Source organism: Protopterus annectens, chromosome 15.part0 (assembly GCF_019279795.1).
Source record: "Protopterus annectens isolate FY-2018-M chromosome 15.part0, PAN1.0, whole genome shotgun sequence".
In the NCBI taxonomy this organism is placed as follows: domain Eukaryota; kingdom Metazoa; phylum Chordata; order Ceratodontiformes; family Protopteridae; genus Protopterus; species Protopterus annectens.
The window spans coordinates 681,886,063-681,903,341 of NC_056749.1; the positions used below are offsets into that span (position 1 = coordinate 681,886,063).

At 39.1% G+C, this 17,279-nt stretch overlaps 1 protein-coding gene across 7 annotated transcripts in view; it reads left to right on the forward strand.

The window, feature by feature from the left end:
* Positions 1-17,279, forward strand: part of FGF13 (fibroblast growth factor 13) — a 2,301,951-nt gene that overhangs the window by 1,838,124 nt on the left and 446,548 nt on the right. For all 7 annotated transcript variants that reach the window (XM_044057538.1, XM_044057543.1, XM_044057542.1 and 4 more), the window contains one exon: positions 15,860-15,963. In XM_044057538.1, the coding sequence (XP_043913473.1) occupies positions 15,860-15,963 (104 nt within the window). The remainder of the gene's footprint in view (positions 1-15,859; positions 15,964-17,279) is intronic.

A 17,279-nucleotide genomic window follows, 5' to 3' on the forward strand; every position in this document is an offset into this window, starting at 1 on the left:
TACATAAGTGTTTGATAACATAAATGACATGGATAACATTTGTGACAGTGTGGATTGTGAAGTGTGTGTGTATCTATATCTATATCTAATCTCTCTCTCTCTATATATATGTATATATATATATATATATATATATATATATATATATATATATATATATATATATATATATATGCCATGTACACCAGTCAACTAGCCTGTATTATTCTTAATGTCACATACAGGTATAGCAGTGCCCCTTCTAACACCTCCAGCAGATGTTACTGTGCTAGGACAGTGTGTGTGATTACCCTTATAGAGTGTGTACATATAATAGTCATACAAGTGTGTTTGTGCAGAATCATCTCTGATCACTCTAAATCAGATATGTTATGCCAGAGGCATGGGGTTACTGGTGGTATTATTTTGATATTGTCCATGATTTTGGTAGCTTCTTTTAATGTTGTTCCTGAGTCTTTACTCGTGTCCCACTTGCTGGAGACCTCTGCTGAAATTACACCCATATTCAGGCAAATCAGTTTGCACAGTTTTGCAATATGCACCCTACCCCAGTTGTGTGTCAGATCCCTGATAGATGTCTTCTGCATTATTCATGTAAGGAAGCTTATCTCACACACATACATCCTCCCCATTGTTATGTCACCTTGTGTGACAGTCACATTTTCACTGTGCAGTCCCTACTGTACCAGATTGACATTTGATTGGTGTTGCTGCTACAACCATCTTCCATTGACATGCCCTCATCAGCTGTACATTATGTTGTTTCACTTGTACTTTTTCCCTGTGCTTATTCCTACAGTTTATGTGTGTCCCTATTCAATACACTCACTTCCCCTGAGTGTTTATTTTACATGGCAGTCCATGTACCCCTACAGATCATTTACACAACTTCAATACAGAGTGCCAGGAATGGGATTTCACAATAATCTACACCATAGGTACAATGTCCTGTACTGTGTTTGGACCATATACTTAACATTCATACCTCTCAACTGTCCAGATATTCACAGAATGTCCAGTTATATTCATTATCAAATTTGTGGCTTTCTGCCATATCACTGGGATGATCTCAGGAGTGATGTGACTCAATAATTACATACATTTGAGTTTCAGACTTCAAATCCTTCAGAACATGTATCAACACAATTTACTGGTTATTCTAGCACATTTCTATAGAGTAGATTTGTCAAATATGTCCCTATTTCTGGGTCATTGCCCCACCCCATTATGTTGGCCTTTGTTGAGATGTCTTGCACTTGGAGATTGATAGTTATCTGTGAAGCCCTGGTGATCATTGTGGGATTCTGTGCAAAACTGCAAACCTTCAATGCTCTGATGTAAACAGAAGTGCTATCCTTGTTAACGTACATGGTTTCCTGGATAGTAACACTGTTGCCAGCAATGAAATCTTGCTTATTTATGTTTAAATGTGGTGTGAGGCATGAATATGCAATGAGCGATTTTGCACACTGCGGATCACTGCTCACACACACAAACTCCATGTAGGCTTCACGTATAGCCTACATGGAGTTTATTGAATCCCGTGGTAGAATTTTGAGGCTGTGTGGCTTTTTTGTCAAGTACTTGTCTAGCATTGCAGCTAATTTGTTGTCTCTGAACCTGTAGCTATAGGATTCCTTTCTGATTTCCTTAAATCAACATATGCGTATAAATAAAAGAAATTTATGGTAATCTTTCACATGTAAATGAAAGTAACTTATGGTCATCTTTCCATATTTTTCCATCCACTAGCCATATGTATGCATTTTTGCTTTCTGTTGTTGTATGTCCGAGTCAGCAAATCAAAAGTCTTTCAAGTCACTTTTCTTGAATTTAATTGTTTTATTCACTTAAAGGTGGGAATCCATTCTTTGCTGTTATTTAAACTAACAGTGATCTGCAGTATGTTGTATTACAGAGTTTCCATATGTTATTTTGCAGATGCATGCAGCAGAACTGGTGTATTACATATGAAAAGCAAATGTTTATTTCTACACCGTCTCTTGACGGGAACCAGAATTCTTTGATAGGCAGCTTGCATGAATGAGCACATCTGCACATTTCTTCAAAAAATTAAATTATTTCAAATGCCACCCCCTTACTGCAGGGATCCAAGGAGTATGATGGACTGAATGAAGAGCTTTGCTCCCCATAGACACCATCTTTTTGCATGCTGTTTTGAAAAGTTATTATAGACTGAAAATACATTTGAAGAAATTGCTTTTTTTGTCTCCTGCCTTCAGTAACAAACTTGCAGCATAGTGGCTTTCTAGAAGCTTAACAGCTGATGTCCCATGCTGAAATATGTGGCCATATATTTATCAAGACCCCCTTTATAGTGTGAAGGGGCTGGCATCATTTCAAGGGTTTGTAAACTTTTTTCTAGAGTTGAAGGATCCATTGAATGAGATTCTATAGAGATGTAACTAGGGTAGAACAACGTGGTCATGTGTCCCAAAAGGAAGCAGTTGGGAGGTGATGATTGGCAGGTGCAGTACCAACTTTATAACTGAATACCAATACTGTGTTTGCAGTTGTGGCTGAAGTGCTCAGTGTGTGCTGATTTAATTGCAACAAGCTGCTTGTTGCATTTGTAGCAAGCAAGTTGTTACAGTTTAATTGCAGAAGATATGGAGGGGGTGAGGAGGCAGCTTTTGTTCCAAAAACTACACAGGTGACTTAGTTATGTTTCTGAGATGCTATATCCTCCCTCAGGAGGTGGTATGATACGAAGAGGAACAACTTTGAAGTCTACTTCAGTAAATCAGGTTGCTAACCACATCTACCCTCTGAATCATCTCAAGCTGAACACATTTCTTTATGAAGAGAGACTTGTAGAAAAAGTTGGTATTATAATCTATATTTGGTCAAACATGTGGGATACACAACAAAATGATGACCTGTGTGGATCAGCTTGTAATCTCATTGAGTGGTATATGTCAATTTGTTGGACAATGGAAACTAGGTTTTCAGTAACAGAATCTAAATAACATAAGCTCTGTCAAATGGAAGTAACATCTTCTTAGACCTGCAACTAGTGGCCCTGTGGATGATACTTAAAATGCTATAGTATCTTTTCACTGCAGTTGAACTGTTGCAGCCATTTAAATTTACTTTATATTAGTACTCCCAGATGTTTTACTTACTCTTTTGCTGGATGAGTTTCGTTATTCAAGGTATAATGGTACTTTCTATTTACATTACCAAAGTGTAAAACTGTACACTTACTGGCACTGAACCTAAACAAATGTAATTCAGACCAGTGAAGTAATATATCAAGGTCACTTTACATTATGATTTCATATTTTAAATCGGTCATAACATTAGCAATCTTAAGAGTCATCAGCATATTTACTTATCCAGTTTTCCTGTTTAGATTGTAGTGTTGACATAAGAAGATTAAACAGATAGGCCCCAACACTGAACCCTGTGGAGGTCCATTATTTGTAGTTATCCAGTCAGAAAATACTTTAGCTAATCTAACTTTATTTCTTATCAAACAATAAATTTTTGACACAGTTAATAATGTGCCAGTTTATATTGCAATTATTACAATTCTCCATCTCATTTAGAAATACACTATGTGAAACCCTGTTGCATGTCAAGCATATGATGTCTAAGGTTAAGCCAAATGGTCTCAAGAAGGGCATAAATTAAAGTGGCGGTAAGAATGGAGAGCAAAGTTGCACCAAATTATATGATAGATTGTTCTCTAAAGCATAAGCATATGTAAAACCATTATTTTCTCAGCAAGTATAGGTTATGTCAAATCCTTAATTATTATGGCCGAGGGATAGAGGAAAGTACTGTCCAGTTTTCAATTATCAGTGAACTTAGAAAAGAGAGTCACTTCTTATAAAGCCATGAATCTGAAAAAAAAGTAGACCAAGACATGAAACTTGCAATTCCCACTGAGGAGTCATTGTCTACCTACCACCTTTACCATACGGAGACTACTAGAATGCCAGTTCTCAGACCAGAAGACAATGCATTTATTGTCCTCAACTCACAGCTTTTGATTCAACTTCTTAGAGGGGGATTGTGTCAAAGGCCTTTGCAAGGTCAAGGTATTCTGTGTGTAAATGTAATCCCTCACCTTCTACAGCCTCCTCTGTAAAAGTAAGTGAATTTAGCAGATGTGACCTTGCCTTAGCATATTGGATCTTATCTCGAAGCAGTGAATTACATTTGACCCTCTAAATGAGTTTCATAATGATATTCTCCAGAACCTTCTACAGACTACAGTTGTGGCTGAAGTGGGTCTGTACATACTTGAATAAGATGCAGATCATATTTGTGGATAGAGACTCCATATAACTTATTGTCTTAATTAGGGGAAAGCCTCTGACAAAATGTTTGGTTAATAAGACATCAACGACTTACTAGCTTATATTTTTATAGTACTGAGAAAAGTTACTGTGATGCTTTGGGATCTCTAGAAATAATGTTACTGATTTTGCCAAAGACTGTTTCAGTATGATCTGGAAATATAACTTGAGGTGGGGGGAATTCACCATCTGAGAATAGGACAGTAGTGGTTTCACTTGTTGAGGTTCTGAAGGTGAAGATGAATTTCTTTGCTAGGATATTCGTTTTGACTTGTGGCTAAAAATATATTATGCAGTTGATTTCTGGAATACTACAGTATTGCACAGCATAGCTAACTTTCTTATATAGTTATAGAGTATATTCTTTTCTTCCATTTTGTCATTCCAGTAGACTATGAATGCACTGTCCCTGGTTCATAGCTTATTATAGGTCTTAGCTAAGCATATAGTCCTTAATAGTACTTTTAGGATTAATTGGATCATGTTTTGAAATACTGTTTGTAGGTTACATAGAACATTTTCTTCTTGTTATATGATTTGTTTATCCTGTAATTCCACCGCCTGAGTTTTTAAACCCTTCTCTATATCTGTGTGCTATGAGGATGTATTATATGATACAGCAAACTATAGTGACACAGAATTAATGAAACTGTTAGCAGCTGATGTATTGGTCAAATTTAATGTTTTAATTGTTGTAGAGCTGGTATGGACATCATTAATTTGGTGGTACATACTATTGGAAAAATCCCTAAACGCAGTGGTACTGTACACAAACCTAGTCTTTGTTTTGATTGGAAATACCCCTATATTGTTATGTGAAGTAACAGTGGAAAATGTGATGATGGTGATGGTAATGACAGTAGTGGTAATGATGGTGGTGGTAATGATGGTGATGGCAATGATGATGGTGGTAATGATGGTGGTGGTAATGATGGTGGTGGTAATGATGGTGGCAATGATGGTGAGGGTAATGATGGTGATGGTAATGATGGTGGTGGTAATGACAGTGGTGGTAATGATGGTGATGGCAATGATGGTGGTGGTGATGGTAGTGGTAATGACAGTAGTGGTAATGATGGTGGTGGCAATGATGGTGAGAGTAATGATGGTAATGATAATGATGGTGGTGGTAATGACAGTGGTGGTAATGATGGTGGTGGTAATGATGGTGATGGTAATGATGGTGAGGGTAATGACAGTAGTGGTAATGACGGTGGTGGTAATGATGGTGGTGGTAATGACAGTGGTGGTAATGATGGTGGTGGTAATGATGGTAGTGGTAATGATGGTGCTGGTAATGATGGTGGTGGCAATGATGGTGAGAGTAATGATGGTAATGATAATGATGGTGGTGGTAATGACAGTGGTGTTAATGATGGTGGTGGTAATGATGGTGGTGGTAATGATGGTAGTGGTAATGATGGTGGTGGTAATGATTGTGGTGGTAATGATGGTGAGGGTAATGATGGTGATGGTAATGATGGTGAGGGTAATGATGGTGATGGTAATGATGGTGAGGGTAATGACAGTAGTGGTAATGACAGTGGTGGTAATGATGGTGGTGGTAATGACAGTGGTGGTAATGATGGTGGTGGCAATGATGGTGGTGGTAATAATGGTGAGGGTAATGATGGTGATGGTAATGAAGGTTGTTGTAAGAACTAAGTAAATTATTGATATTTTTATCAAAATAATATCAAAGATGTTTTTCCCCAGATGGATTTTGAATACTTACTGCAAGAAATCAGTATTAGTTAAAAAATGAGGTATTAGGTGCACTTACTAATGGAAGTGTAACTGTCCCATTTACTTGCAGGGTACATGTGGTAAGTCATAATGAATGTACTATAATTTTGATTACTGGTCTCTCTCTGTCTGTGTGGTATTCATTATTTTGGAGTCCTAAAGAGGGGTAGTAACAACCATATAGCTGGTAATGAGCATATCTGTTTTATTTTTTGGTGATGAGTGTTATTGATTGTTGTGATGATTCCCATTATTTCTGTATGGTCAGCATTAAATTACCTTGCACTAAGACCATTATGACCATTATGGGTGTATGTGGACATGCCTTATGCAATCCCAGCGTTGAAGACATTGTACCTTGGAATGTGGGAGATGTGAGACAGGCCTTTAATGAGGCTATGATACTGCAGTTCTTCACAGCCTCCAGAGTTAGAAAGGCCTCAGGACTTCACTTCTTCTTATTTCAACTTTGGTTAGTAAGGAGACTCAGTGTCCTTTTGTTACTCTTCTTAGGTGGTACTCTGGGATGTCCATTAAAAAAATACTGCAGCAGCAGTAAGAGCAAGCTTCTTATTTAAGATTCATCCTCCCTGAGGGGAGATTTTAGGGCCAGTACCTGCAAAGCATGATGGTAAACTGCACATCTCTATCCATGTGGTTACACACCAAATTCCTTCTGACATCCATCGGTTTCAAAGGCAGATATTAGAGACAGTTATCTTTTATGTAAATCAGAGCATCACCTTTGGTTATGGCAGGATGTCACACAGTACAGAACTCTCTTCTGCATCAGAAAGGGCTAGAAAGTACTATGGATAATTTTAACATTACACTGTGCATCCCATTCAGAATGGAACACCTGACACCAGTCAACCCATAGGAATAATGACTAGTCTGAAGTTGTTCTTAGCATCCTGTATTCTTTGTAACATCCATTATTTTGGCCTCAGGAGGTCATAATTCCTTATCTAAGGTAGTTTGCCCATTGCTGAATCACTCAGTCAACATTAGCAGTAGCCTTATATTTGAGACAGACTATTCTGAGTGGTGCAGGTGATGCCTACCTATGTGTCAGACAGTTATCATGTGACAGGATATACTTGTATATAAGTTTTCTAACCTACAAATCAAAATAGGCAAACAAAAATAAGGAGATATAAAGCCGTCACATTAGGATAACAATAAAAGACTTGGTCTCTGATCAAGATAATTATCGCGCAGAACTAGAAACACAAGTTTATTTTCTAGCAGGATACTTCTCCTCAGGATGCCCTCCTCATTCAATTACCTGAAAATGTCCTGTATAGAAAACTAGTTAACACTTCATGAGCTCAGGCCCTGGTTTTAATGTCTTGGTGAAAATTGGTGTGATATCATTTTATTAAATTTTACCATGAAAAGTTTGATAGACTGTTGTTCCTTCAGTATCAGTGTTAGTATCTTATTAAATGTTTCAGACAAAGTGTTATGGATGCTGTCACTTCATTTCTCCTCAAGATGTTTGTTGACATGGAAAAAGGCCCTGAAGCATTTTATTCTCAGAGTTTTGCCTTTGTCTATTGTAAATGTATTGACATATGTATTGCTATAAATCTGAAAAATGGAGTTTAGTGGTAGAAAATCAACACTGACATCATTAAGCTAGTTCCCCTGTTTCACATTCAGAGAAAATGCCAAAAGATGCTTGAAGTGAACTCATTGTGAGTTACATTTGTCCTTACTTAATTAGAGATCAGCTAAATAAAGTCACAACATATATCATTTAAACGCTATCCATTCTGCCTTAATATTTAAATGAATATTACAACAGGAGTTTTAAGCATACTAAAATACATCTTATATGAGACAGTGAAAAGCAGATCAAATGCAACAAGTAAAAAAACTGTTTGTTTTCCTGCCAGTTATCACTCTGAATGCATTACTCTGGTTAATGGCTTCTTGCTCCCATCTCTCGTTTTAGATTGTTTAAGCTAACCATTCATCTTAACAATCTATAAATATTGGAATATGGAAATTGCTCAGGTTAATTATTACTTTTACATAGTGTTTCTGGTCTTGTTTTTGTTATTACTCATTATCACTGACGTTCTAAAGTGTGTCATGTCTAACAAAGCATCAGTAACGTTCTCTCTGCAACTCATTCTTTGGACAGGTTCGACATTATACAGTGCACAATTACAATCACAAACAGGCTGAAATCTCTATCAGGTTTTCTGTCTTCACAACTTTCTTTCAGAACCCTGCTTTTGTAACCCATGCAGTGCATCCTGAAGTGATATTTGCTTGTCCGAACTCTGATTAAGGGTGAACTAATAGATTAGTTATGAACTTTCAGTGTATGCATGGGGGGGGGGGTAATAAGGGACTAAAAATAGGTTGTGCTTGTGGCACATATGTAGAATGCAGGGCAGTTTATCTCTTGTAATGGAGGGCATAAGCTGATTCCTTAGTGTTTTCTTCAGGAGAATGACATTGACAGTGAAGCACACTGACAGGAAATTGACAGCAAACATTGCCAATAAAGTTCCTCAGCAGTGTTATTACAGCAAGTGGATTGGTCATTGTATAATGGGGATGGGGGTTGTGTGGAAGAAGGATGTACATATGTGAGATCAAAGCTCCAGTATCAGTACTACAGAGGATGTTGTCCCTTGCAAGAGCTTTACAGTTTTTATGGTCTGTAGTCACATTGGAGATGATAACCGATAGTTATGGTGTGCAGAAGATGATTTTTGTTTTACTATTGCGGCAGTGGGTTTTTATTCTGTAAATGATGTTAAGTAAAGGGATATAATGCCAGTTGTTGTCTGGAAGTGTTTTTGCAGAATACCATATCAATTATCCAACATTATCAGTAGTACGAGCTATGGAGTAGTCATCACAACCCAGAGACGCTGGTTCAGTGCCAACCACAGCCTGTCCTTGTCCGTGAATTATTTTTCAGGGTACAATGAATCAATGAATATTTGTATGTTTTAAAGGATACAGTGTTGTGGATGGAGGTGCTGAGGATGAGGAGGAATGGTCATTTCTGTATTCATCCTGACAGTGACTTAAACCTATTTTGGAAAGGAGATTTACAGGTGTACATCATGATACTAGCAGCCTAAATGGACACTACCATGGAAGTGTAATGGGAGGGGGATTTTGTATGCATTAAGTACACTAGGACAGATGTGCTGTGAAAGAAGGGTGCATAGTGGTATATAGCCAGAACTTGTCTGGAGGGAAGGTTGTCTCATCACGCTTGTACAGATTTCTGGGGGGAGGAGGGAGTATCCTATTTTATGAATCAGCTGTAGGAATGGATGTGCTGAAGGAAGGATGCATAACTTTCTGATTTGTGACTGTGGTATGGACAGTATTCAGACAGTTCTGCAATGCTGAAATATGTATTAATTCAAAACTGCCCAAATCATAGTTTGACTACCATTACTTCAGTCAGGTCATTGCCACTGTCCCATGGTGAAGAATCATTATGCATGTCATTAGTACGATGTTTGTTTCAGTTGTGTCTCAGTTGAGTGGCTGGCTGATCTTACTACATACATGGGCAAATGTGGAAAAAGGTGGCACGAGTTCACAACACATGCTGTGGAAAGCTCAGATGGTAGGCAAGGCTGTCAAATTGCAATCATGAAGATTAAGCAGATAGAAGAATTTTTTCAGAGCATGACTATGTGTGTGTGTGTGTGTGTGTGTGTGTGTGTGTGTGTGTGTGTGTGTGTGTGTGTGTGTGTGTGTGTGTGTGTGTGTGTGTGTGTGTGTGTGTGTGTGTGTGTGTGTGTGTGTGTGTGTGTGTGCGTGTGTGCATGTGTGTGCGTGTGTGTGTGTGTGTGTGTGTGTGTGTCTGTGTGTTTGTCTGTTTGTCTGTGTGTGACCAGGATCCTGGTCACTGATGAGATCAATATTTGTTAAATGAATGAACACCTGAAACTGTCAAAATAGATTTTCTCCAGCAGAAGTATTGCGGGCATTATTTCTAAGCAAGCTAAGCTAGTTTTATGTTCTGTGATGATTGTTTTAGACATCATGCAGGTCTATATATGAAAGCATGAATATGAAATATTTCTTATCTAGAGAAGGAGTCTGTGATGGGGAGTAGGAGATTTGATCTCCTGTGAGTGGAGACCATGACTTTTGACTATTGAAAAAATTCAGAGAGTAGGAAGTAGTAGTGGACACCAATGACTGACAGGTGAGAAGGGAGGAGACAATCAGTGTACACAATCCCAGCTAAGAAGGGAGGAGACAAGCAGCGAACTACAGTGACTAGTTGGCTAATTGGGAATCAGGAAGCTTCACTTATTGCTGTACAGAAGGGAGTGCACATTTCACTGTGTAGAGGGAGAGGATCAGAGTCTGCACTGAAGAAGTAATGTGACTTGAGAATAGATGCAGATTGTTACTGCGTGTTTCAGAGGAAGTACCAAGCAGTCCCAGGTGGGATGATAGCTGCTGTAAATGGTGAGTCAACAGAAGGCCAATATGCTATGCAGGAGTAGGGAGAGGGTTAAGGTTAGCACACATGAATAAGGATAAGCAGGACGGGGTCTTTTTCTATCAGATTTTTAATTTATTTTTAACTGATTCTGTACTAACTGTTCTTCTGTTCTTGTGTGCATCTTTCATTATCCTCACAAGGTAATAAACTGAATTTCTGATGTATTTTTCATGTTTGTTTATTTACATCTGTGGCCTCTTCCTTATTTATAGGTTCATAGGTAGGTACTAGGCTATTGGCCCTAGGGCCTATATATGCCTAGCCAAAAAGGTACCCTGCCTTTTGCCACCCAAGAAAATTATTTTCCTGTGCCCCTGTCGAGCAGAGCCACAGAAGTGATCCCCAGGGTGAATTTCCTATTTCCCATCCATCATCAAGATTTTTCTTGAAGAGTGCTAATGAGGAGCTTTGTTTGATATAGATAGGTAGATTGTTCCAGAGTATGGGAAGTCTCTGGGACAGGAATCTATCCCTCCAGCATGTTCTGTTTATTGTAGTGACAAGGTTTAGGTCCTTAGAGCATGTAGCTCGGAGGGATTGGGATTTATTTAAGTGGAGCATGTCCAACAGCTCTGGGTTTGACATAGCTTTGTATGTTAGGCAGAGATCACCTCTGAGTAAGTGATATGCGATGGAGTAAAGCTGAAGTTTTTTGAGATGGTCTGTATAGGGCATCTGTTTGAGGCCGGTAATCCTCTTTGTGAAGTATTTCTGTGGCCTTTCCAGTTGTTGTAGTTATCTTGTGAGGTACATACCAAAAGGGGCGTTGTACTTTATAATGGGTCTAATGAGTGACGAGTAGAGGGGAACAATGATCTCGTTTTTCCTGGATGAGAAACCTTTTGTGATGAGGTGTGCCACATAGAAGGATTTCCTGACTATAGTGGCAATGTGATTATCAAAGGAGAGACTACTGTCCACCTGTCTCCCAAGGTCTCTTATCACACTTTCGGTGTTAAGTAGACTACCACCTATGTGGTAGCTCATGGGTACAGAGTTTTTACCAAAGGGGATGACAGTGTACTTTTTGGCATTGAGCTTGAGGCCATGGCTTTGACACCAGGCATCTGTCTCCATGAGGCCTTTTTGTAGGATGTCCACATCATTAGGGGTTTCGATTATGGCTCCTAGTTTGCAGTCATCTGCGAACTTCATTAGCCAATGATCTTTTGTGTTAGCCTGTACTTCAGAAAAGTAGATACCAAACAGAAGAGGATCCAGGACTGAACCCTGTGGTACTCCACTTGCCACTGGTCTGAAGTCAGATTTGGAGTCTGCTACTTTCACAGTGTGGGTTCTGTCAGTGAGCCAGTTGGCAACCCATCTTGTGACATAGAGATTCATACCTAGTTTAGTGAGTTTATCTATAATTCCAGAGAGGGAGGTGGTGTCAAAAGCCTTGGCGAGATCTAGATAGGCTGTGTGAACCACCTTACCCTCATCTACGGCTTTGGTGACTGCTTCAAAGAAGTCTATTAGGTTTAGGAGACATGATCTGCCTTTTAAAAACCCGAACTGGGTGGGGTCCAGAGTTTGGAGATTACCAATATCTTTGTGTATAAGTTCCATGATGATACGTTCCATGGCCTTGCAGACCAGGCTCATTAGGCTAATTTGGTGATAGTTCCCGGGGTCCGTGGTGGCTCCCCCTTTGTGGAGTGGGATAACTGTTGCTATGTGCCATTCAGTGGGCACAAAGCCTGAGGTGAGGCTATGACTGAACATGGTGCTTAGGTGGGGTACCAGTTCATTCTGCAGTTCGTGTAGAATGCAGCCTGGGTTGTTGTCAGGTCCCATGGATGGTGTGTTCTTGGCTTTGGAGAATGTGCTTTTTACCTGTGTAGCCGTGATTGCAGGAACTTTGCATTCTTCCGGTATATAGATGGGCCCTTTATGGGGTGAGAGGGGGGGGGGTAAAGTTAGCACTGAATCTATCTGCCAGGATGTTTGCAATATCAGTTGGTTCTGTATATTTAGTGCCATTGTGCTGCAACTCAGAGCATATCTGAGTGTTGCCATTGAGATTCTTGACATAGCTATAGAATGCTTTGCAGTTGTCTTTAGAATCAGTGGCAATTTTGTTTTGTAACTAGCTTTGGATGATTTTATGAGGGATCTCAGCTTCTTACTGAGGCTGACCAGGGAGTTCCACCAATCATGGGATTTTACTCTTTTTTGCAATAGTTTCTTTCTTCTGTTGTAGAGTTTATTTATGGCAGGGGATCACCAGATTGGATTCCTTTTTTTGGAGGATAGCATCTTGGTTCCTTTAGGGATAGCATGATTCATGCACTAGTGTAAGTGTTTATAAAGTGCATTTATGTAGGATTCAGCAGTCGTACCTCTATTGTCATTCTGCATGGGTGTTGTGAAATTTGCCACTTCTGTCTTAAGAAGTGTGAAGTTGGCTTTGCAGAAATTTTTACGATGGTTAACCTAATGGGGAGTGGGGGGGTGGGATATGGATGTCTAGGGTGATTAGCTTGTGGTCTGATCTGACCAACGAGGAATTGACCTCTGGTGTGGAACACCGGTCACCCATGTTGGTAATGACCAGGTCTAGGATATTGCTGCCCCTGGTGGTGGTGTGGATAAGTTGATCCAAGGCTTTGGAATTTATGAATTCCAGAAAACGTTGAGCAAAAGAGTTAGTACATGAGTAGTTTTCCCAGTTAATGGTGGGTAATTGAAATCGCCCATTATTTGGGTGTTGGGTTGTAGCTTAATATTTTCCAGTGTATCAAGAAATGAGGAGTGGGAATCCTGGGGCATGGTGGGGGATCTGTAGCAAGTTAACATTTGAATTGTGGTCTTGCCCAGAGTTAGTTGCACTTGGATAATCTCAGATGCATTATGCAGAGCAACTAGCCTGGAGGTGTGGATATCCTTAATGAATATGGACACGCCTCCGCCTTTAGTGTTTTGGTCCAGGTTAGGTGGCCGAAAGGTGTGGTATGAATTATAGCCTGGTAATGCAGGGGTGCTCTCTGGAGCCTTGAACCAGGTCTCTGTCACTGTACAGATGTCGACGTTCTCCATTTTAAGGAGTGCCTCGAGTGAATGCATTTTGAGGTTTAGACTTCTAGCATTGAGTGGCATTACCCTCAGATTTTGCTTGCTTGTATCTGTTAAGGTGGTGAATTTGTCATTTGAACCTTGCCTAAAAAAGTCACTATAGGTGTGGCAAGAGCCATAGCCAGTATCCAGAATCCCAAGGGCAACAGGTGCAGGCCATCTCTGGCAAAGCATCATGGTCTGTCGATCATGTCATCCTGGGCAGACAGATACTGGATCCTCTTAGTATGACACCAGAGGCTTAGCCAATTGTTGAAGTCAATCATTTTGTCCTAGTACTGTGGTATCTTTCTGGGTGATGGCAGGATGCTACTCAGGGCTAGGGTCATACCTGCCTAGGCTACAAGATTGGAGAGCTCCTCCATGTCTCTTTTCACATAGTCCAGGGAGGTATGTCTCAGGTCATTCACACCAACATGGACAATGACAGAGTAATTTTTGTACTTGTGGAGTGACCTTAAGTGCGTGCATTATTTAGCGGATCCTGGCTCCCGACAGGCAGCTGACAGTAACATTCTCCTTGTTTAGCCTGGTGAGTGGAACATCAGTGTGCCTGACTATAGAGTCACCTGTGACTAGAATGTTGGGTACATTGTTATGCCTTATGGGCTGTGGTTGAGTGACTGAGTTTGTGGGCTATGTGTCATTTGGGTTGTGTTTGGGGGTGGAGGTTGTTTGTGTTTCTGCTTTGGAGGTCTCTGTTGCTTGAGCAGATTTTTATTGAGAGCTTCTATGAATGTAGGTGTGTGTTTCGTGTTTCTATGTGTGTGTTTTGATGGTATAGGTTTTGAGGGACTATGTGATGAGTGTGGTGTGGTGCAAGTGTTTGTCTTCTCCTCTTGACTGTTTAGTCCAGTCTTGGGTGAAGATAGCTTTGCTTTCAGTTTGGCTATATAAATGCATCTCTCACAGGTTGTAGTGTTGGGTATTAGGAGGAGTGGGTTGTCTGTGTACATGAGGAAATTTCTGCATTGCCCCAAGATGCCCAGATTCATCAGGTAGACAGGAGAAAACACCAGGAGCTGACCCTTAGACATGCCTGGATAGGTGCTTATTTATTAAGTGCTAAAAACTGTTTTCCTCTAGACAAGTGAGGAAAGTTGAGTCCTGTAGTACTTTGTAGGTTATTTAGTGATTACGAGTTCTGAACAAGTGCTGAGCTCAAGGAAACAGATTTTAATGCTAAAATTAAAAAAACTGGCTAGTTCTAAAGGAAATTTGAAGAGCAGACTTTATGGTGCTGGGAAAAGTTTAACCCTAGCTAAGCGGCGATGCATGAAGTGTATTTTTTTTTTTATATAACAGTAGCAAATGAGCAAACTAATTTAAACAAATTAACCAATGAAAAGCTAAAAACTGAGCCCCGTTCCAGCAGTCTTCGATCAGACAAGTTCTAACTGTATACTCCTGCCACTAGAGTGCAGGGGAACCTTCTCCAAAAAAAATGGTCCGAATTAATGCTCAAGTTATACAAACAAAGCTAGATTCAGCAGGTCTGAATTTAGTCTATGCACAGTAAACAAGGCGTTCCAATTTCAGAAAGAAATAGTTCAAATAAGGAGGCACAATAAGCCTTTAACCAGAAACTCCCAGCACAGAAGGGCAGAATCTATCCTCTCCTCCCGCAAGAGTGCAGACCACACCTTCTTAATGTAAAATAACTGGCCCAAAGCCAAAGTGCTTAAACCAGAACTAATACACTTTTAGAATAACAGACAATAAGCTTTCAGTCAGCAACTCCCAACTTAGAAGTATGTAAGCTACCTGTCCTACCACAACAGTGCAGACCATTTTTTGAACTGAAAGGCTCCAAAAGTGTTGATTTTATTCTCTTATTTTGACATAAAATAGTATGGGTATGTGTATCTCTATAAGGTGCAGACAACATTTAAGAAAACTCATGGCTTACATTACATTATTTTGTATACTATCCTATCACTTTATGCTGGTACTACTAAAAACATTTACAACCACTGCATAACAAAACTTAAATGTGTTCTATTATGTTTTAGCAGATTTTACATTTTAATGTGATTTCAGTACAGTACTGCATGTTACAAAATGAGAGAGTCTGACTTCTCATTGAGTATGTCTGCTTCGAAATATTAAACAAAATAATACACTGAATTGTATTTAAATACGTTTACAAATTGTGCTTTACTGAGTAAAATACAACTTAGGTTTGTTTTGTTTTATTATGTTTCAGCATTATTTAACCTTATACCAGTGGGTCTTCGAGTAGTAGCGATTCAAGGCGTACAAACAAAGTTGTATTTGGCCATGAACAGTGAAGGATACCTATACACGTCAGTAAGTAGCCATTAAAATGTATTACATTAAACAAGAGGTAGCATACCCACAGTACACAAACTGCTTTTTCTGGAAAATGGTACAACAATTTTCTGACATGTCATTCTGGTCGATTACTGTAGTTACTACATGTCTGACATTTACACATTTGAGCTGGACTAATCTTTGTAATTTCAGACAGCACTTACACTTAAGTGTGAGTTTCATTGACACAGTACTGATTTATCCATTACTCGGATTCAGATGGGTCTATATCATTTTGTCAAAAAGCCAATACAACAAATCGCTATTCATCAAACTCAATTAAGCGAAAGCGCTTTTCAGCGAATGATCATTTCAGCAAATTTTTTCCAAGGGAAAAAAAACTAGTGAGCCAGCTACTGACTGTAACAAACACTTCACAATTTAAAACTCAGCAAAATGTGGGCTTCCCCCATCTCCTAACTAAATATACCAACTTTGAGATCACACTACAGTGTGGAAAACGGCAAATTCCCAATGATAGCCAACTACTTCCTTTCCCCAGGAAAAAAATTCTCTGAAACAATCATTTGCTGAAAAGAGCTCTTCACTTAATTGAGTTCGATAAATAATTATGTGGCAAATAGGCTATTAGGCAAAATGATAAAAACCCATTCAGACACAGGGTGATATTAACTCATTACATCTGAGTGATGTCTCCAGGTGCATCTGCAGTTAACTCCTACTGACACCTCTAGGTGTCAAATATTGCCTTTTCATATTTGCATCAATAATTCCAAAACCATGCTATGTGCAAGGTTTTAAAATTTTCATCTTAAAGCTTACACAATAGCAGACTCAACTGCATTAATATTTGCTTCCTATCTAGTGCAGGTAAATAGATATTACTGTTGTTTTTATGATATTAATTTATATAGATATAATTTACACGTTTCTAAATATCTCAACAACCAAGTAATGCAGACAGAACTCCTTAGCCTCATACGAAAGCTCTCAGCTAGATGAATAAAATGATGCTGTGCGTGTGTGTAACTTGAATGGTTGCTGAGATACTGTAAATTGTTTACAAAAGTTTACAAATGTAATAGTTACTATGTTTACTGTGACTTATAAAATTCGGTTTAAGACATAGAACCTAAAGAAAAATACCACTATAAAAATAATTTGTGCTGAAGAATTTGCCATTTATACTTCTTTCATAATGCCTATAGTTCCAGAGATATTGACATTTGTTTGAAATGTGAGGACATAATTTGATTCTGTCAAAAGGCTTTGGCTCCACCCATTGGAAGTTAAAGTGCAAACTTCCCAAACTTCATTTAGTGAATGAGTTA